At 44.2% G+C, this 21,748-nt stretch overlaps 1 protein-coding gene across 1 annotated transcript in view; it reads left to right on the top strand.

The window, feature by feature from the left end:
• The first annotated feature begins 1,786 nt into the window (after positions 1 to 1,786).
• Positions 1,787 to 21,748, top strand: part of ARP7 (actin-related protein 7) — a 30,365-nt gene continuing 10,403 nt past the window's right edge. Inside the window, exons 1-4 of the mRNA XM_087370833.1 lie at positions 1,787 to 1,936; positions 2,049 to 2,270; positions 4,075 to 4,216; positions 14,134 to 14,378. Coding sequence (XP_087226959.1) covers positions 1,859 to 1,936; positions 2,049 to 2,270; positions 4,075 to 4,216; positions 14,134 to 14,378 — 687 coding nt within the window. The 5' untranslated portion in view covers positions 1,787 to 1,858. The remainder of the gene's footprint in view (positions 1,937 to 2,048; positions 2,271 to 4,074; positions 4,217 to 14,133; positions 14,379 to 21,748) is intronic.

Raw genomic sequence — 21,748 nt, 5'->3', positions numbered from 1 at the left:
TAAACACGTTACTTAGAAATGAATGGAAAAGAAAGAACATGAACAATGTACTAAGCGAACATAAGAAATAACTTTTCATTACTTTTACTTGGCCCCTTGGGAAATGAAAGATACAAATTCCTCTTCAACAAAACTCTATGCTAATAGTAGTTGTATAGGCAACAAGATGACCCTAGGCCATAGTCTTCTTCTGTTGAGGTGATGACATCGATTTGTGGCAAGGTTGGCATTGGTCCTATGTAACACCTACATTGGTCTACTTGAAAGAATCAAGATGAGCCACCCTATTCATCTTTGTCTTTGGAGATGGGGCTCTTCCCCTTCTCTTGTGAACCTTTGCCCTATTGTCGGGGCTGAGATTGAGGCTCAATTTGAGGCTAAGGCTAAGGTTGGGGTTGGGATTATGACTATTCTATAGCCTCCTTTTGCAAGTGCCTCTGTTGGTTATGTCTCGAGGATTCATCAAATAGCTCATCCAACACATTCATCTTTGGTGTTGGTGGCTAGTTGTGTAGCTCTTTGCTCCTTCACACCAAGACATGTATGTCTGGTCCCATTCTACATGCCCTTTGCTTACCTACCTTCAAATTTTTAGACTAACACCCTAGTTTGCTCAAAGACAAAATCGAAGTTCAAATTGCTTGTTATATAGCCTTGCCCCTACAGCGAAGCACCTTCTACATTGCACACCGCTGGTAGATAGCTGCGGGGATTCATCATCTTCATTGGGCAATTTGAATATGAAGGTCATTTGGACATCATTGATAATCCATGGGCACAGACTTGATTGCTAGTCTCTTGAATATAGAGGTGATTTTGACATCAATGATAATACACAAGCACACACTTGATTACTGGACTCTTACAACATGTTGGAGATGCACACACTTTGATAGACTCTCATATAATCTTGAGTTGTCTCCACATTGAATGCTACACAGACGTCATGCTATCACGCAGATGAGAATTCTTTATGTAAATCTACATATGGGTTGTTCACTACCCACCTCATAGAATGACAATCCACCAATGTGTGGCATTCTTTCCTTTTGATTCTCGAGCAATTATATTGAGTACTTATTAGTAATTTGTGTTTGGTGCAAGCATATGATGGTTGTTTTGCATGTTCATCATCCCCCTACACATGAGAGTGCAAGGTGGGAAAGAGTGGTAGAAAAAGTTAACATCATCAACATTTTTGGATCACTCAAGGGACAATAAAATGTGGGCCATGCTAACCAAGCACAAGGTTTGCCTGTCGCTTGCTACTTCTAAAGATTTGCACCAATTGTAGTTCATGAGGTGCATGTTCTCACCATAGCATAAAATTGTTGACTTATTGATAGATATCCTAAAAATCGATGCTATTGAGTATAATTATGCCATCACTGCACTCAAGAAAATAGCACCCCATGCTCTGGACCTCATGGTCTACCCATGAGGACCATTTATTGATGTGACATTTCTCTATAGCCCTCTCTTGCATCATGTCATGCACCAAGGGAAAAACTTCCAAAATATGCTCTCGGAAGCAAGGTAGCCATCCTTATTTCTCCCCCGTTTCCCTCCAAGACACAAGGCCCAAAGTTTGACCTTTAAAATCGGGCGTCGCAGCCAGCAGCCAATGGTAGGGCTGCCTGTCAACCTGGGTGGCAGTCCGTGCCCGAATCTCGTGGAGTGTGCGTTGCAGGCCCAGGGAAGGGTTCCCCTAGATGCGAGTTATAAAAAAAAAAAGAAGAAGAAATTTAAGAAGAATATTTTTGCATTGTCAACGTGTAAGGTTGACTAAGAGGGACTAGAAATAGAGCTCTCCCGGCAATTTCATTCAAACGTTTGCTGGAACTCAGTGCACGAAGCTATGGAGGCTGTAGTGTTGGATGTTGGCTCCAAGCTTGTCAAGGCCGGCTTTGCTTACCCCGACCAGGATCCTTCCATGGTTCCATCCTCTTCCCATCTCCCTGCAATTGTAGAAATTGAATCTTTCTCTTTGATTTTTATTCATATCGGTAAGATCCATTTTGAAAATGGCTCTTTGCCTCCTTTTCCAGATACTTTCAACTTCTATGGTACGTGCCGGGGACGACGATCCCGAGAGGACCACCCCTGAGGAAGGGAATTTCTCGATGACTGTCACCCCGGTCGTACGGGGTATGATCAAAGATTGGGATCTCATGGAAGACCTCTGGCGGTATATATTTTACACAGGATTAGGGTGGGAGGTCGGAAACGAAGGTCAACTTCTGATCGCCGAGCCTTTGTTAACACCCAAGGTACGGTTGTACTTCATAAGGCGAATGAAATATGATTTCAGACTCTCTACTTCCGTGAAAAATAAAGATCAGGGACTGGTTTTAGAGGGGCAACACTTCAAAATCCCGTCCCCCCCCCTCCCCCAATTAGAAGCCCCACAGCGTGGCCGACCAGCCTGCTGACCCAGAACACCGACTGTCAGGCCTGTACGGCCGATTGTATGGTTGGCCGACACGTGTCAGTCCCAGCCCATCACGTGTCAGTTCCCAGCCTAGTCTGGCCCACCCCGGACCTGTCCTGTTCCTTTGCCCATAGATAGGCCTAGGGTTGCCATATGTGCTGCCCCTTCCTGTTTAAAAAGCACACCTACACTTGCCTGTAACATAGCAAAGCTAATACAACATGTAGATAAATGTACAACATGTAGATAAATGTCCTTGCAATCACCAACTAAGAAAGCAAGACATCTAGTGTGGAAGATATGCCGTGGGTTTAGAAGCCACCATGAGGCTTGTGATGATCAGCCTGTAGAACACCAGTTATCTCGCTTCGAGACTTCTGCAGATGCAAGAAGATATAGAGAGCACTTTTAATCAGAGAGAGAGAGTACGCAGACGGACAGCCAACATAGATCTCATATATAGATACAGAAGTCCATACAAAAGCAGCTCCAAAAGTGTACCAACAACTGCAGCAAACTATGCTGAGGTCTGGCACGAATGTGAGCTTTGTTTGCTGAACCTCTACAGTAGAGCCCCTCCTGGAATCACCACATGCCTCTCACAGGCTTCAGTAGCTTGCTCTAGGGTGAGCTGTGCATGGTGCTTCGTCTTGTGCCCACATGTACTCTCCTGCAGCCTGTAGGTATGTACACTGTGAAGCCCAATACTGGCTGAGGATTGCTCCCACACTGAACTGAGGACTGCCCGGCAATGGGACCTTTTACAAGCTAGGAGCGTTCCAGTCTGGCCGATCAGATTGATGATTTTGGCTGACCAGATCCAGGTCCAACCGACCTGCCGTCTTCGTAGTTTGACTGCAGTTGCTGGCGACCATGCCATGGGCACTCTGCCACTGGTCCAACGCTGTCTGCATCTTTGCTCCCATACCCTGCGACCAGCAACCAGTCGGATCCAGGCTGTTGCCAACTGGCTGGGCATATTCCGTGGCTGCCCAAGGAAGATGCTTGAGTGCTGCCCATTTGAGAGCCTGTTTGCTGCTTGCATGGCAGTCTCTCTCACTCCCCCTATATATGCACTTGTGGCACAATCTACACCGAACATTTTGTAGCTGTTAAGGCCGTTGCTCTCCTCATTTGGGGGCTCACAGCCTCTCTGTGATCCTCTTCCCTACTGAAGGTCATCCTCCCCCATGTCCTCATATGGGGGCTTACTGGTGGGGAAGTGACATCTAATCCCCAACACTCAAGTGGATGTGGGGTTGGTTTAGCGAGATAGTATATGAACGTTGAGGCAGTCCTAAATGAGATGCTAGATTCCTGCTGTCTAGGACTGGACATGTATCCATTTGAATGTTATCGAATCTCAGCCTTTAGATAGGTAGGCAAAATTCATTATTGAAGTTGTATATCATGTGTTTAAGATTTTTGCCTGCTTCTCCTTTCAGCAACTATTTTCCTCCAAATTGTTAGTTGTATCCTCCGTATATGCTTTTTTTGGGAGAGTTTCTTGGTTGGGCTGCTTTTGTAGGCTGAACTGTGCTACTTTAGCTAAAGTGTTACGAGTATTTTATGTCTTGAGTTTGTGACTGCCTCGAAAGCATAGCAAAATGTTTTCCTATCAGTAATCCTTCTTTTCAAACCAGGTAGCAAGAGAGAAGGTGGTTCAACTCATGTTTGAGACCTTCAATGTGACTGGCCTGTATGCTGTTGAGCAAGCTGTGCTTTCATTATATTCGGTGGGACGGATTTCTGGCTGTGCTGTCGATGTTGGACATGGGAAGACAGGTATGTATTCAAGTTGGCCAAGTGGATGTCAACTTTGTCAACTTGAACAGTGAAGCTACTACTTTTTGCTTTTACTACAAAAGCACAAGTTTTTCCCATTTTCTAGATGTCACGCTTTATGATTTGCTTTACTTTCCTTGATCAGGATTTAATACTTTGTTTCTATCTTCCTTGCATGTTTAAGCAAGAAAAAGAGTTGTTTGCCAGATTGTCAAGGATAAGCTTCTGTTGAGCTTTCTCTGACTAACAAGAGCATATAATTTTTCTCCTAAAATGCCTTGCCGCTTTTTGTCTCCTTTTTTTTTTCACTCATTTTTAATTTGTTAGTTTGGATATATTCTAGTCTTTTCCACAAAACTTGACAAGTCTTAATTTTGAGGGTGAGTGTAAAAAAGCTGCTTCGTGCTTTCTGTCACTAACATAAGCTTGATGCTTTTTTGATCATACTTGACAAGAATTCATTTTGATAGTGAGCTTTCTACTTTAGTGCTAGCCAACAATGTGCACTTGATAAAAGAGACTTTTAGATTATCATGGGAACTCAGTGCCTCCCATTTTTGTGTGCTTGCTATGTATCAACATTGTGTCTCAAAAAACCCCAACACCAAACAATCGAGTTCCCCTAGTAGTAGTAGAGTGATCCTCAACACTAAAGCTTTTAGCTCCTTCATTTGACTACGAGATTTCTCCATTGAGGCATTAAAGCTAACAACTAAGTCCTGCAAACATAGAGTCTCAACTCTCGTTATGGCTGTCTTGGAATGAGGGCACAAGAACCCTTTATATATGTTTAGGAGTATTGCAGGCTGACTGAGTTTGTGGCTTGCACCCTGTCACTGCCAGCCTGCTGCTGACCGGCCACAACCGCTCTGCTGATGTCAGCAATGATTTCATTGCCTGCAATCTGTGTGCACTTGTATGGTGCTTGGGACCTATTGCACCTATTTGTTGTTGATTGCACGGTGCCTGAGTGTTGATGCCAGCAATTTGTACAGAACTGTACGGATGCGGCTTCTGTTGTTCACTGCTGAGCTGCTGTTTGCAGTGAGCTGCAGGGCTGCTACCTAGGCAATCATGCCATGGGCTATAGATGCCCATGACATCGCCTTCTGCTGAAGACCCCTGTCCAAAGATGGGCTGGACTTGTTGCTCGTGCTAGGTTATCGATAGACCAGCAACTAGCTTCTTGTGGTCAGTGTCGGCACCATATGAAACATCCCGACTTCCCGTGATTGAAATGGTACAGTCTCGTAAGTTAGATGGACAAAAACAACATGGCAGTTCTCTTTCAAGATGGCAAGGTCACCGTGACATCCAAAGCAAATGGACAGATGGTGGCTCAAGGAGTTGAAGAGAACGGACTGTACTGCCTCAGTGCAATGTTGGTTCATGAAGACAACGGAAAGTCCAAACTTTGGCATGAGCGCTTCGGTCATGTCAGCTATGGAATCTTGGCTGAAATGTCAAAGTCGAAGATGGTGGATGGACTTCCACCAATTACAGGCAAGGATGATGTTTGTAGGGCTTGTCTCGAAGGCAAGCAGCACATGGATAAGTTTCCACAAGAGGCCTCGTTTCGGGCCATCAAACCACTTGAGTTGGTTCATGCCGACATTTGTGGCCCAATGTCTACAGCATCGTGGGCAGGATCCAGGTAGTCACACTTCTCTTTGTGGATGATTTCAGTAGAATGACCTGGGTATATTGTTTGGCTAAAAAGTCACAGGCTTTCGAGAAGTTCAAGGACTGGAAGGCCAGAGTTGAAAAGGAGACAGGGGAGGATGTCAAGACGTTCCGCACAGACAGGGGGGGAGAATTCACCTCAAATGAGTTCAACACATTTTGTCGCAAGCATGGGATCAAGCGACAACTCACCACAGCACATACTTCTCAGCAAAACGGGGTAGTCGAGAGGAAGCATAGAACCACCACCGAGATAGGGCTTGCTATGCTCCGAGGGAGGAACCTTTCTAAAGCCTATTGGAGTGAAGCTATCAATACAGCCGTAAGGCTGTCAAGGACAAGACTCCATATGAGGCATTTTATGGTAAGAAGCCCTCTATCACTCATCTTCGCATTTTTGGTTCTAACGCATGGGTGCATGTGCACAAGGAAGACACGACCAAGCTTGATTCTCGGAGCAGAAAATGTATCTTTGTTGGGTATAGCGAAGAATCCAAGGCCTATTGACTCTTTGACCTAGTAAAGAAGCAGATTCTTATCAGTCGGGATGTTGTCTTCGAGGAAAAGGAACCTGAACCCCATGAGGAGCCTCAGATTGAGAAGGAGGAGATTGTTCAACCCCCGAACCCACCCCGCCCCAGGTTGACCATCCAAAAGGTGGCGAAATCAGAAGCTGATATTCCACAAGATACTGAGGAAGAGCAGGATGTTCTAGAAGCAGTTCCAGTTCCTCCTCCCACTGAGAAGTAGAAGAGGTTGCCCCAATGGTACTTACGGACATTGGAAGACTCTCGGGTCACCGAATTACCTGAGAGTAGCAGTTTCGGATTGCGTCGGTCCCAACGCCTTCAAAAGACCCCATCCGTGAATTTTGCGTTGGTGGCTCAGCTTGACAAGCCAAGGACCTTCGAGGAGGCGAAGGACAATCCAGAATGGCAGGTTGCCATGCAGGCAGAGATGGATGCTATCCTGAAGAACAATACCTGGGACTTAGTGGCCCGGCCCCTGCGACGGAAAGTCATCGGCACTAAGTGGGTATACAAACTTAAATACAAATTAGATGGCAGCTTGGATAAGTATAAAGCAAGGTTAGTGGTCAAAGGTTTTGCTCAAACTGAAGGCATGGATTTTGATGAAACTTTTGCTCCCACAGCTCGCATGGTTACTATCCGGACAGTGATTGCCCTTGCTGCCCAATTCCAGTGGCCCATTTTTCAAATGGACGTGAAGTCTGCATTCCTTAATGGAACCCTGGAGGAGGAGGTATATGTGGAGCAGCCATCGGGCTTTCAAGATCCAGGGTCCCCATTAAAGGTCTACAGGTTGAAAAAGGCATTATACGGGCTGAAACAGGCCCCCAGAGCTTGGTACCAATGGATTGATGTATTCTTTCAGAAGATAGGGCTAAGTCGGAGTCCTTTTGAGGCAAACCTTTACTTGTTCATTGAGAAAAGGTTGTGACTGGTACTTATCCTCTATGTTGATGATCTTATCTTGACAGGTGACCATGTCAAGAAGATTTCACAGGTCAAGGAGCTACTCATGTCTGAGTTTGAGATGACTGACCTTGGGTTATCACACTACTTCCTTGGGATAGAAGTAAAGCAGGCCAAAGACATGATCTTCATTTCACAGGAGAAATATTGCAAAGAACTTTTGAAGAGATTTCAGATGGAGGATTGCAATATTGCAGTAACTCCCACTAAGTGTTCATGACACATCTCAGCCGGTCGATACTCCCTTGTACCGACGATTGGTAGGAAGTTTGCTTTACCTTACCAATACTCGACCTGATATTTGTTATGCAGTTGGGCTATTATGCCAGTTCTCTGCTTCTCCCAGGAAGAGTCATTGGGATGCAGGTTTACGGGTGCGAGGTATCTAAAGGTTACTTGCACCTATGGGATAACCTACACCAAAGGCATCGAACTAGGCAGGTTCTGTGACAGTGATTGGGCGGGTGATGCTGACACTAGAAGATCGACAACAGGGTATTGTTTTTTACTTGCATCTGGTGCCATCTCTTGGCTAATTAAGAAGCAACCCTTATTGGCCCTTTCATCTACAGAGGTAGAGTACAGAGCCGCGTGTACAGCAGCTTGTGAGACACTGTGGTTGAGGTGGATTTTGGAGGACATGGACGTATGTCAGGAGGACGCAACAGTGCTGATGTGCGACAATCAGAGTTGCATAGCCATTGCCAAGAATCCAGTGTACCATGCGCGGACCAAGCACATCGAAGTTCATGACCACTTTGTTCGAGAACTCATCATCGACGACGTGATCGAGCTTATGTACTACCCGACCGCCGACTACTTGTCCGACCTCTTCACGAAGGCACTTCCTCGAGAACAGATAGAGCACCTCATCAAACGAATGGGGATTGGCCCACAGTTGTGACTTTGAGGGGGGGTGTTAGAAACTCACTGTGCCCACCTATGAGCCCCCGATTTGAGGGGACAAGGGGCAGTGAGAGGTAGGAGGACTGGGGAAAGAGAGAGACTCAGGCCGGCATCATAGGCAACCAGCACATGGGCTGGTTGCTGCCTGCAACAGCAGGAATATAAGGGGCCTTAGGCCTCACTTGGAGGCTTCTGCAGCTGTGCAGACTGGCTGCACAGGGCACCCTTAAATAGGGGCCTGTGGCAGGCCAAGTTGGCCCAACCAGGGCCAACCCTGGTCGGTTTTCTAGGGCCCACCTGGTCGGCCACTAGACAGGGTACCGACCCTGCTGGTCGGTCAACTCAAGGGGCCTGGGCAGTGCCTATAAAAGGCCCACTCCTTTATTGTTTCTAGCATCCAGTGCAAGACTGAAAGCCTTCTTCCAAGGCTGTGCTGTGCACTCAGTTCTGGAGCAGTTTGTGTGAGAGAGAGTCCTTCAGTATTCTCCAGCACTTTGCTGTATTTTGTATTGCTCCCTGTGAGCTGTTATTTCTGCCCACCATCCGGTGGATGAATATACTCTCTCTCTCTCTCTGTCCAAGCTATTTCTGAGTGAGTGTTTGTTGCATGTGTGATCATCTATCTGAGTTGAGTGTGTGTAAGAGTTGGAGAGATCTTGGGTGGAGGTTTGAGTGATTCATTCCCTCCTATTCTCTAACATGGTATCAGAGCCATAGGCTCTCAACTCTTCTTCATCAAAGCACTCTCTGAAGGAAGGAGTCCCTTGGCAAATAGGCCGGACGTCAATAGAGTGTGCTCTAGTCGCTCTTTGTGCCGTAGGTGGTCTCTGCGTCCCTCTCTCTCAGTGATCCAGGCTGCCCGCATATCAGCTAGCTCCTCCTCCACCTTGCTGTGTCTTGGAGCAGACTCAAAAGCTGACTCAAATGCATAAAAGTCTGTGACGTGACGTTATGCCATGTCAACCTCTATATCTCCGAATCATCTTGGACGGGCTCATCGTGAAAATGGGTCCTGTGAAGATTGCTACCAAATATGTGTAGGACTGCAGTATCTCCATTGGCTCACCACGGTAAGTGAAGCTGAGTCGACGGACCATTGCGCGTAATGTGTTGAAGACCATAACCTTGGTCTTCCCAAGGTTGATTGTCAGGACTCTCTCTCTGTAGAACACCTCTAGGGCCTCTATATGTCTCTGCAGCCTTTGCACTGAAGATGATATAAGGACTATGTCATCAGTGTATAGCAATATCTATATCATGAGGTCGGCCATTAATGATCCGTCGCCCCCTAGGCGGTCTATGAAGGATGTGATCTCATCGATGTAGAGTCCAAAGAGGGTTGGTGAGAGTGGGCAGCCGTGCTTTACCCCATTCGTGCTCTTGATCCAATCCAATATACCACCTGGAGTACAAACTCTACCTTTGATTGACTCATATAGGCTCATCACATGTTAGAACAACGTCTCTGGAATTTGCATTTCCTGTAGTCTCTTGATCGTGTGGGATAGTGGGACAGTATCAAAGGCCTTCCGAAAGTCTACAAAGCATGCATATACTTTTTGGTGTTTAGACCTCGCCTCCTCAATGATAGCCCTCAGAGTGAAGATGTGATCTAGGGTACGTGCTGCCTTCGGAATCGTGCCTGTCCTAGTGCCTATTGCCCTTGAGCCTCTGTATGACTATTGAGCTCCCTCTCTAATATCGACTTATAAATCTTGGCCAGAGTATGGCCAATCATGAGCGTGCGGTAATTCCCAGTATCCATACGGTCCTCGGCTTTGTGTATTGGCACAATAGTGGTGGTGCTCCAAGTGGGTGGGAAGCCGTGGCATACAGCTTGGTTGAACATCTGTGCTAGGACTGCAGCTAAGATCTCCTGCCCATGTGCAAAGTGTCAGTCCGTAGGCCCTCATGTTCTTGTGCTCTGTAATCGACGGAGTGCAGCCCATACATTTTGTGTGGTGAACAAGTGATAGGTGGCGAGCCCGGGCATAGAGGATATCATAGTTACCAGGGCCTCAAATGACGTCAGATGGCCCAAGGCTCACTCTCGTGGTGGGCTCTCGCTTCTTTGCACTCGTCGGACAAACCAAGGGTTTTGAGGCATATTCCCATCTCGGACCCGCGTGGATCGGGTCGTGGAAAAGGATTTGGTTGTAGCGTCTTGTACCACTAAGACAAGGGTGTTCAAGACGCGGGCAAGGTCTATATTATCCCCAAGTAGGGCCAAAAGCTCTCTGGCTAAGTGACTCATGCACACTGGGTTGAGGGCACGTTCAAAGTGGTCTGGACACGTGCAGGCGGGGCAGGGCTCTCCTTGTGATTGGAAGTAGCAGAGATATGGAAGGCCAAGTATGAGTGTTCAGCTCCGAGTGGGGGGGTACAACGAAGTCGTGTATCCGCGAGACAGGCTAGTGGGCCGAGTAGGTAGTCCATGGTACTTGTCTCACTGCCATGTGGGAAGCAAGTGAGTCCTCCAAATGATGGTCATATCTGAAGAGCATTATAGATGATCAAGTCATGGACTGCCCCCAGCTCAAGTAGATGTCGCTTGTATCCTGTCACGTGTGAGGCATCTGCAAAGTGCCTCAGTGTCCCAAGCTCAGTTGCATCTAGCTCTGGGACTATATGGGGATCTTTATTATATGTGAAATCTAGCAGGCCCATCTCTCTATCTCCTCTCCGTACGTTGAAGTCTTTTAGATGACAGTCGTGTATCTGAGGGAGATGTATTAACGTCTGCAGGAGGCCTCGTGGGCTATGAGACAAAAGTGCAAAACTGGAGTAACTCATACAAGCCGCCATGGGCTGAAGCAAAGGGCTCACTAAGGCCCTTGTTGAAGGCTAAAGTGCTAAACTAGTGAGCAAAATAGCAAAATAGTATCGAGTGCTTAGAGCTAATGCTTCTAGTACACGCCTAGGCTCCATATATCCAGGGACCCCGGTGGCTCTCTGACGGGATGTGAGAAGCTCTCGTATCTGTGTCTGTCGAGTTGTCTCTCGAAGCGGTGGAGGGCGTTGTCTCCTTGAACTCTCTCATTTCTGGTGGTCTCCTTTGAGGAGGGCTGAAATAGACCGGATCTCAATTGTGCGTGCTCTAGTCACTCTCCGTGCTGCATGTGGAGTGTGTGCCTCTCATTTGGAAGCATCATAGCGGTGGCTCTCATTGCTAATCCATGATGCTCTCATCTCATCAAGCTCCTCTCCCTCAGCCCCCTTGTAGCTAATTCAGCTGCATAGAAGTCTGTAACACATGTTTGTGCTCGGTCAATCTCAGTGACATGTGGCATTGCCTCTTGTTGCTCTCTAGTCTATCGCACCGGTATGTCTCTGTGTCTTCACATCTCAATCAGATAGGGCCCAACGCAAACCTGGTTGGGAAAGTGTAAGCGGACCAAAGCCATGCCCCTCTTGAAAGAGGTAGTGATATCGCCCTCGGATCTCATAGTCGATTGGGCAGATACATAGAAAGTGCTCCTCTGTCTTGACCATTGAGATAGGGCCCAACACAAACCTGGTTGGGAAAGTGTAAGCGGACCAAAGCCATGCCCCTCCTGAAAGAGGTAGTGATATCGCCCTCGGATCTCATAGTCAATTGGGTAGATACATAGAAAGTGCTCCTCTGTCTCGACCTCCCCTATCGGGCATAGTCTGCAGATCCTTTGCTCTCTGGGTATGCCTGCAGCTCTCCCTAGCTCTCAATCCTCAACTGATGTGATGAGACTTGCAACTATCCGATGGCGATCCTCAGTGCATGTGAGACTCTCCTATCCTCGAGATACTGAGGTCTGATGACGAGACCATACTTCAAGACCCTCAGGAAGTGGTCATGGTAGAATTGGATCTTGGTGGGGAATTTCTCCCCCCCCCCTCCACACCCTAGACGTATGAAGCTGCAGGAGGTCCAACCATATGATACGGTTGATCTCATCTCGTGGGATCATCTTGGGTGGTGCATCAGACATCCATCTATGCTGTATTGAAAGGGGGAAAGTTTGTCCATTTGAATGCTGTGATTACCAAACCATTTGGATACCCGTGCGTACCATGCTGTATCAACACCGCTCTCTGCCAGTCGCCTGGAGGACTCCAATGCTAGCCTTGGTAATCTCCATTGGTAGGGCCCACACTTTGTGGAGGAATGCCTTTGTCTGAAAGATGGCATCAACCTGGAGAGGGGTCATGGCGAACTCTGCCTAAATAATCTGATGGGGAATTGAGGGCTTACTCCGAATCATCCTAGATCCCATAATCACCTGTAGCCTCTAAAATCTCTTCCACTCTATCATTGGAATGTCACTCCCCCAGAAAGGTGTTGCATACATGGTAGTGGGTCTCACCAGGGTGTCGAAAAGCCAACCCTTCGTCGGAGGGTCTTGGAAGTGTTCTCTAGTCCGGCCAAAGCATCCCACTTTGTGTCAGTCATGCTGTAGCTGTATGGGTCATCGTGAAACTTGGCCCGGTTAACACTACCCCCAAATATGTGTAAGACTGCACTATCTCCACAAGCTCATCTCGGTACGTGAAGCTATGGCGATGGGACACTGCTCGCGAGGTGTTGAAGGTCATAACCTTGGTCTTTCCAAGGTTAACTGTCAAGTCTCGCTCTCTACATAACATCTTCAGAGCCTCTAGATGTTTCTGCAATCCCTCTACTGAGGATGATATGAGGAGTGTCATCTGTGTATAGCAGTATCTGTTCCAATAGGTCAGCTAGAAGTGAACCCTCTCCACCTAGACCATCTACAAAGAATGTAATCTCATCGACATAGATCCCGAAGAGAGTTGGTGAGAGGGGGCAGCCTTGCTTCACTCCGATAGTGCTCTCAACCCAATCTAATAACCTCCTGAGGCACGTACCCTCCCTCTGACAGACTCATATAGACTCATAACCCCCAAATCATGATCTATGGGAGTTGCAACTCTTGTAACCTCTTGATCAAGCGGGAATGTGCGACAATATCAAATGCCTTACTCAAGTCTACAAAGCAAGTGTAGACTTTCTGGTGCCTCGACTTCGCCTCCTCAATGATAGCCCTCAAGATGAAGATGTGGTCCAAGGTGGAGTGTTGTCTCCGAAAACCTGCCTGCCCCAAAGCCCGCTGCCGGTGACCCTTTGTGTGGTTGCTGATCTCCCTCTGTAGTATTTACCCATATATCTTAGCCAGAATCTTAGCCAGAGTGTGGCCAATCATAAGAGTACGGTGGTTCCCAGTGTCCATGGGGTCACTTGCCTTGTGTATTGGTACTATGGTGGTAGTGCTCCAGGTAGGTGGGAAGCCATGGCATACAACATGATTGAACAGCTGCGCTAGAACCGGGCTCATGCCTCCTATCCATGTGCAGAGAGAGAGAGAGAGAGAGAGAGAGAGAGAGATGCTTAGACACTAATGTATCAGAATGCCTTTCTATCTGTCGGACAGCTACAATTTCCTTAGTGTGCTATGTTCGCTGATCGATCAGAGTATCCGTTGGTGATGGTGTCATTAAGGCTAATCTTATCTTTGATTCCTTTTCTTTTGGGTGGCCCTTGAACATCATGTCTTTTGAGTGTTATTTCAAAAGTGCATTGAAACAAATTTGCTGCTTTATTTTTTAATTTTAATGAGTCATGTATATTCCTTGTGGGTAATCTCCATGGCATAAACCTTGTGGTTGTCAGTTTATTCTTATGCAATCATCCCTTTTTAGTTTGAAATAATAATGGAAATGGATTCTTTGATTCCATTACAAGCAACTTTGAAATTATTATGTGAAGAATCTGTTGCTTTAGTAGTTTTTGCTGACCATCCTGAATGGTACACAGGCCCTTTACTGTTTGTTTATTGACAGATATTGCACCTGTTTGGGAGGGTGCTGTACAGCATAATTGTATAAAGAGGCTTGAGCTGGGTGGCGAAGATTTAACTAAACTATTCATGCAAGAGCTGGGCAAGAGTAATCCAAAAGTGAAGCTTGATTGGGCAACTGCAGAGACTTTGAAGGAGACATATGCAAAGGCAGCAGAAGATCATGTAGTCGCTTCAGACATGCTTGCAAACTGCCCTATGGAGGAGCATACACTACCAGATGGGCAGGTTTGTCTTGATGACAACATTATTTAAAAGCACCTCCAAGCACGATTTAAATAGATAATGAAACGGGGATACAAGATTTTGAACAGCTTCCAAAGTGGGACTAAGCTGAAATTCCTTAAGTAGACAGATTATCTGAATTGGAATTCAAAGAAGAAAGCCTCACGTTCACATTCTCAACACATTATGTAACTAGTGGGGATGCTTGCCACCTGTACCGTTAGACATTTGGGGGTTTCCATATTCCGAGCGAAAACTCTCGAGCGACGAGCGGACAAAAGATGGGATGGGTCAAAATATATAGTCTCAAGTCATTTGAAGGAAGTACAAAATTTTAAAATTTCTCAAGGAATATGTAAGTACAAATGAAATATTAATGAATAAGATAGATATAAATATACCTTTATATAATGTCCAAGTGGTGACTTATTTTATGACTTTTAAGTATTCATTTTTTTTCTTTCACCATTAGATAGATCATGAAATTTTGAGCAAATCTCTTCTTTACAGTTTCTCAGGCTAAGCTAAGAAAAAGATATAACCCCTTTTTAATAGAACCTCCAAGTGTATTCTGCTAGAGGAATATGGTTTGAAGAGCTTGCCCCAACCCTATTTTATTGTCGGAATACCCTTGGAGGGCCTACAAAGAAGGGTCATTATTTTTACTCTTTAGCTCAAATTGAGGAGCTTTAAAAAGGAAAAATGTTCAAAATTTCATGAGCTATGCAATGGTGGGCTTAAAAGTATAATTTTGAGAGGTATAGAAGTGATAAATTAGGAATTTCAAGATGTATATGAGAGTTATAACTTCTTCCTAATTCATATTATGGTAGGAAGCAGTTCATTAGGGACCACATTTCCTTAAAAGTACTTAGGCTTTGAGAATTGGGAATATTTTGAAAATCCTTCCCTTGCCTTCCCATATTTGATAATATAGTAGAGATGAATTTATGATTGATTATAATGGCTTCAAGTATAAGGGTTTTCAATATCTCTTTCCTACTCATCCAAGGAATATGGTATACATTTGTTACGTGAGAGTTTCTCAATACTTCAACTATGGGATTGTTGAAGCTAAGCGAAACTCTTCTAAATCCGTTGAATTACCATAATCCTCAAAAGAGAGTATGGTAGGGAGAGATTTGTAAGAGTTTCTAAAGCATTCACTATTTGTTCATATATAGATGATGTACTAAAATGAGGGTTATAATGATAAATAAGTAAGTATATGGTTCCATAAATGAGAAATTAAGAAAGAATTGTATATTCCTTTGAGAAATATACTAGCATGGCTGGTGTCAAAAATGTCGATCGGACTTTTATGCGTGCAGGTTTTGGGTTGAAAATTGTGCACATCCTTAGACATCTAATGGAAAAAATATATTACTTTTTCGAAAAACATATTGTGGAAGGAAACATTTTACTTTAAAAACAGATATGTAATTGGGGACCAAACGGTCTACCGTGAGTGATCGCCAAGATAGTCTTGGGGTAGCCATAGAGTTACTATGTCCTATGACCATTGTTTGTGAAGCCATGACTCTAAATGTCTTCAAATGAAAACAAAGCTTGGTTGTTGCAGTTCTAGGGAAGCTCAATGTCGTAGAGCGATGCATCATGTTTGTTGTGCGTGGTGCATTTATCCTCCTCATACGGGTGGGAGTTGACCCTTTTGCTCCAATACTCTAGCCAAGGTGGCTTGCCCAAATCATCTAACTTTGGTGATCTCTCATAGCCTAGGTGGCTTGTTGCAAGCCATCTAGGTTTGAACAAACTGTGCAGGCACCATCATTGCCCTATGGGCAAATGAAAACAAAGCTTGGTTGTTGCAGTTCTAGGGAAGCTCAATGTCGTAGAGCGATGCATCATGCTTGTTGGGCGCGGTGCATTTATCCTTCTCATATGGGTGGGAGTTGATCCTTCTGCTCCAATACTCTAGCCAAGGTGGCTTGCCACAAATCATCTAACTTTGGTGATCTCTCATAGACTAGGTGGCTTGTTGCAAGCCATCTAGGTTTGAACAAACTATGCAGGCACCATCATTGGTCTATGGGCGAACGCCTTAGCTTAGCCGAGCTTGGCTGAGGTCTAAAAAACAGGGCCTCGGCAAAGAAAGACCCAAACTAGAGTGTGTGACGGCATCTTGATTGTAACAGAGGGTTACTTTTTACTTAGGCTAAGTTAGTAGAAAGGTCTTTATTGGCTTGTTAAGTTGCAAAGTGGCATCCTAGGAGGTAATCCCATAAGCAATACTGCTTTGTACTACCTTGGGCCATACCTATATAAGGGCTCTAGTTGTACTTGGCAAGACATTCATGACTTGTACTTCATTACTGAAATAGAATATACAGCAAGAGTTCAATACTCAGCTGAATTCTAAAAAGGATTGACTTCCTCCTGTCCTTGTGCAGCCCCTCATAAGTCCCTGTTGAAGATCCAGCCCATGATCTTCCTCTCCTTCCCTTTTCCTAAACATAAGGTACTACACTACTTAACTCTCCTTCAAATTCTACTAAACTTAGTAGTGTTTACTACAAAGCTCCATACATACTTTCTAGAGCTGAAAGGGAAGAGGTGGCAAGGCAAATAAAGGAACTCCTTGACAAGGAATTTATTACACACAGACAGTCCCCCTTTGCCTCTCGTGTGCTATTGGTTAAGAAAAAGGATGGCTCATTTAGGATGTGTATTGATTACAGGGATTTGAACAAAATGACAGTTAAGAATAGGTTTCCTATCCATAGAATTGATGATCTATTGGATGAGCTTACAGGGGCAAAGTACTTCACAAAGATTGACTTAAGGTCAGGCTATCATCAAATAAGGATGAAGGAGGGAGATGAACATAAAACTGCCTTCAGGACAGAACGTGGGCTTTATCAATTCAAAGTGATGGCATTTGGCCTAACCAATGCACCTGCAACTTTCCAGGCCCTAATGAACAAGGTATTGCAGCCTTTCCTCTATAAATTTGTGTTGGTATTCTTTGATGATATACTGATCTACAACAAAACGAAAGAAGAGCATTTATTGCATGTCTAGCAAGTATTGGAAGTATTGAGGGCACACCAGTTGTATGCCAAATCAAGTAAATGCACTTTCATGGCTGAAGAAGTGGAATATTTGGGCCATATTGTCAGTAGTAGTGGCATTAAGGTGGATCCCAGCAAGGTAAAGTGTGTAAAGGATTGGCCTATATCTCAGAATATCACCCAGTTGAGAGGGTTCCTTGGTCTAGCATCATTTTATAGAAGGTTTATAAGGCATTTTGCCAAATTGGCAGCTCCTCTCATTGATCTTCTAAAAAAGAATGCTTTCCAATGGTCTGAAAGTGCCACTAAGAGCTTTGAAGCATTAAAGGAGGCATTAACTTCAGTGCCTATCTTGGTATGTCCTGATTTCTCTCAACCTTTTATAATTGAGGCTGATGCTAGTGGAAGGGGCATTGGAGCTGTCCTAAAGCAGAGTCATGGAGTTATTGCCTTTGAAAGTCGGAAATTGGATGACAAAGAGTCAAGTTTTCACATTTATGACCAAGAGATGTTGGCAATACTTCATGCAATCAAAAAGTGGCACCACTACATTTAGGCAGCCATTTCAAGGTCAAGACTGATCATAGGACTCTCATATATTTTCTATCTCAATCTTCTCTATCACCCAAGCAAAGGAGATGGCTATCCATTGTGCAAAACTATGACTTTGACATAGATTACAAGATGGGTAAAGAAAATATTGTGGCAGATTCTCTTTCCAGGATATGGGCTTGTACTTTATCATCTATTACTGAGGTTTATAAAGATTGGATCCATGGCATTCAAGAAGAGTATCACAATGATCCTCAAGTAGCTGCTATGTTCCAAGACTTGCAAGATCCTGACTGTCAGCAATATCCCAATTTCAAGTTGCACAATGGGCTCTTGTGGTATAATGATAGAATATTTCTTACTGAAAATTCCTCCTATAAGCTGCTAATCTTGCAGGAATTTCACTCATCTCCTATGGCTGGGCATATAGGCCTCAACAAGACATATGATAAGGTAAAACAGAGTTTTTACTGGAAGGGGCTTTGGAAGGATGTTCTTGCTTATGTTCAAAGCTGTAAGCCCTGTGAACAAAACAGGGAGTTGAATTTGAGGCCCGCTGGTCTACTACAACCTCTACCTATACCTCAAGGTAAATGGACACATATCAGCATGGACTTCATTACAGGTCTACCAGTGACCTCTAAGGGTTGGAACAATATCTTTGTGGTTGTTGATAGACTTACTAAAGCTGCCCACTTCCTCAGGAGATTGTGAGTGATCGTGATGCTAAGTTCATGGGGCATTTTTGGCAAGAGCTTTTCAGTTCTATGGGAACACTTCTTACCCCAAGTATAGCAGCTCACCCTCAAATTGATGGGCAAACAGAGAGGGTTAACCGTTGGTTGGAAGAGTATCTAAGGCATTTTTGCTTTGAGACCCAAGCATCATGGGATCAATGGTTGCATCTAGCTGAATTTTGTTATAATACCACCAAGCATACTTCAATTGGTATGAGCCCTTTTGAAGCCATGTTTGGCTGTAAAGCTCATGTCCCATCAACCATTATTGATCAAGCATTGACAAGCCAGCAAGCCAAGGATGATTTGGCTCACATGACTGCTCTACTGCAGCAATGTAAAGATAATATGGTAAGGGCCCAAGCAAGGATGAAGGATTATGTTGATGAGCATAGGAGAGATCTTCATTTTGAAGAAGGGAATTATGTATTTCTCAGATTACATAAGTCTAGGCACGCTTCTTTGAAAGGTAATACCAATGTTAAACTTGCTCATAGGTCTTATGGACCTTACAAGGTTTTGAGGAAAGTTGGGGAAGTGGCTTATGAGTTGGAGCTCCCACCATCCTCTAGAATACACAAAGTATTCCATGTATCACTGCGCAAGAAGTATTTGGGGCCTAAGGAGCAAGTTATGGAAGAGCTACCTCCTAGGGATGAAGAGGGCCAAATTGAGTATATACCTGAGAAGATCCTTGGATTTAGAGATCATGTGTCGAGGAACAAGTCCTACATGGAATATCTTATCAAATGGAGAGGTCTACTTGATGAGGAGTCTTCTTGGCAGCCATCTACAATTGTGGAGCAGTACCCTCAATTGCTTAGCTGAATTCTATGGCCAAAATTGAGTCTTTATGAGCAGATTTGTTTTTCTCTTGCTATATAGCATATATGGACATGCTGCAGCCAGCATTCACTATCCTTTCTCAGATCAGCATGTCTCACACTGGATTATATTATCAGATCTGTTATATTGGACAGCATAGCTCTTCCACCCAATCGCTTGATTTCTTGGGAATATTATATGATCCATTTACAGATCAGCATGCCTACAGGGAGGTATTTGACTGAGAAACTTCATTGTTCAGTTGATATGACCAGAATTGAGCTGTTCAGGTTTACGGGGACGAGCATTTTCAGAGCGAAATCTTCCGAGCGTCCGAGCGAAGGAAAAAAAAAGCTTCCAACTATGCATAAATATGGCAAAAATCGATCAGAAGAAAACATAGTTTCACTTAGAAATATGCAAAGTATTATAGCAATGCCTATTTTATACAAAAATCTTTAGGTGAATCTGTAGGAATGGTGAGAGCATAATGGGATGGCTTTTGAAGAAACCCACATGTAGAGTAGATTTCTCTATGAAAATTCCCTTATGATCCTTCTTACAACTTTTACTTAATAGGGGGTGACATTGAAAACCCTCTCTCAACCTATCTTCATGAAAGAGTTTCTTCAAAGAAAACTCATTGAAGCAAGCCATCCAGTAGTTTCGCCAGCGAAACCCCTTTGAAGCAAGTCTCCCAAGGTAGTTTCGCTGGCGAAACTACCTTGGACAGCACTTTTAAAAGTGACATAACTTTCATATCCAATGTCCAAATATAGTCATTCAACCACTCAAATTGATCGGAACACCCCATTTGAGCACATCTATGGAGTTATATTTTGGAAAATCTTTCATATATAGTATTAAATATTACATGTATTTTATGAGAGTGATATATAAGCCCAAGTTAATACTTATTTATAGTAATTTAAACTTCTTTAGAAACATGTCCATAAATATGCTATAAAAACACTAAAAAGATATTGCCATATGATATAAATGTGTTAATAAGTAATTATATATGCATAGTATTATTACATTGAGAGTGATTATGAGGAATGTTTCTTAAAGGAATCAACACTTTTTTAAGGTAATAATAGGGGTACAAAGGGATGTCTCTAAATAAGAAAATTTTGTTGTGTAAAAATGAATGAGTGACTAGTCTGTATATTTTTATGATAAAGGGATCTAGTTCTAGTGAAAATAAAAGTGTAAAAACCATGTTTCCTAAAGAAAAACATTTTTAAAAATCTCTTGAAAAACACGCTCGGATAAACTTGCTCATAGGTTTTTGCTCGTAAAATTGACGCATCCCAGGTTTACAAGGAGCGTTGTATGTCCAGGTTACAGCCTTTTCAAATTTGAGGAGGGAGGATTGTAACAGAGGGTTACTTTTTACTTAGGCTAAAAGTTAGTAGAAAGGCCTTTATTGGCTTGTAAGTGTTTTCTTCTTTTTTTGGGGGATACCATAAGTTGCCACGTGGCATCCTAGGAGGTAATCCCATAAGCAATACTGCTTTGTACTACCTTGGGCCATACCTATATAAGGGCTCTAGTTGTACTTGGCAAGACATTCATGACTTGTCCTTCATTACTGAAATAGAATATATAGCAAGAGTTCAGTACTCATCTGAATTCTAAAAAGGATTGACTTCCTCCTGTCCTTGTACAGCCCCTCACAAGTCCCTGTTGAAGATACAGCCCATGATCTTCCTCTCCTTCCCTTTTCCTAAACATAAGGTACTACACTACTTAACTCTTCTGCAAATTCTACTAAACTTAGTAGTGTTTACTGTTAGTTAGGAGCAGTCCTGTTGCATTGATGCATGCAAAACGCCATGCACCCTTGTCAAAGGGGGGTGGGTATTGGAGATACTTGCGCAAGATTAAAGCTGATGCAACATGGATAAATGCCATCACGATGGATGGTTTCTCCCCCTTTAACAAGACGTGGGATGCAATGATTGCATAGTCGTGAAAGTAAGCATTTTGACACCTTGCATAAGCATGGGTGTAGATTAGATGTCATGTGGGAATATTGTCTAGAGGCCGCTCGTGTATGCATTCTGGGCTGCCATGTAGGCAACCACAACCAGGCTGCCACATAGGTGGCATATTATTATCCTTCTTAATGGAACCACCATCAAGGAAGTTCAATCCATGAGGGACTGCCAGGTTGCCGCCTGCACTTGGACTTCGATTACTGGATGGAAGGAGGGCACATGGG

This window comes from Dipteris shenzhenensis, chromosome 32 (assembly GCF_047967505.1).
Source record: "Dipteris shenzhenensis isolate YYH24624 ecotype China chromosome 32, Dip_SZ_1.0, whole genome shotgun sequence".
Taxonomy (NCBI): domain Eukaryota; kingdom Viridiplantae; phylum Streptophyta; class Polypodiopsida; order Gleicheniales; family Dipteridaceae; genus Dipteris; species Dipteris shenzhenensis.
The sequence above is the reverse complement of the archived record's forward strand: the minus strand, read 5'-3'. Positions and strand labels throughout refer to the sequence as shown.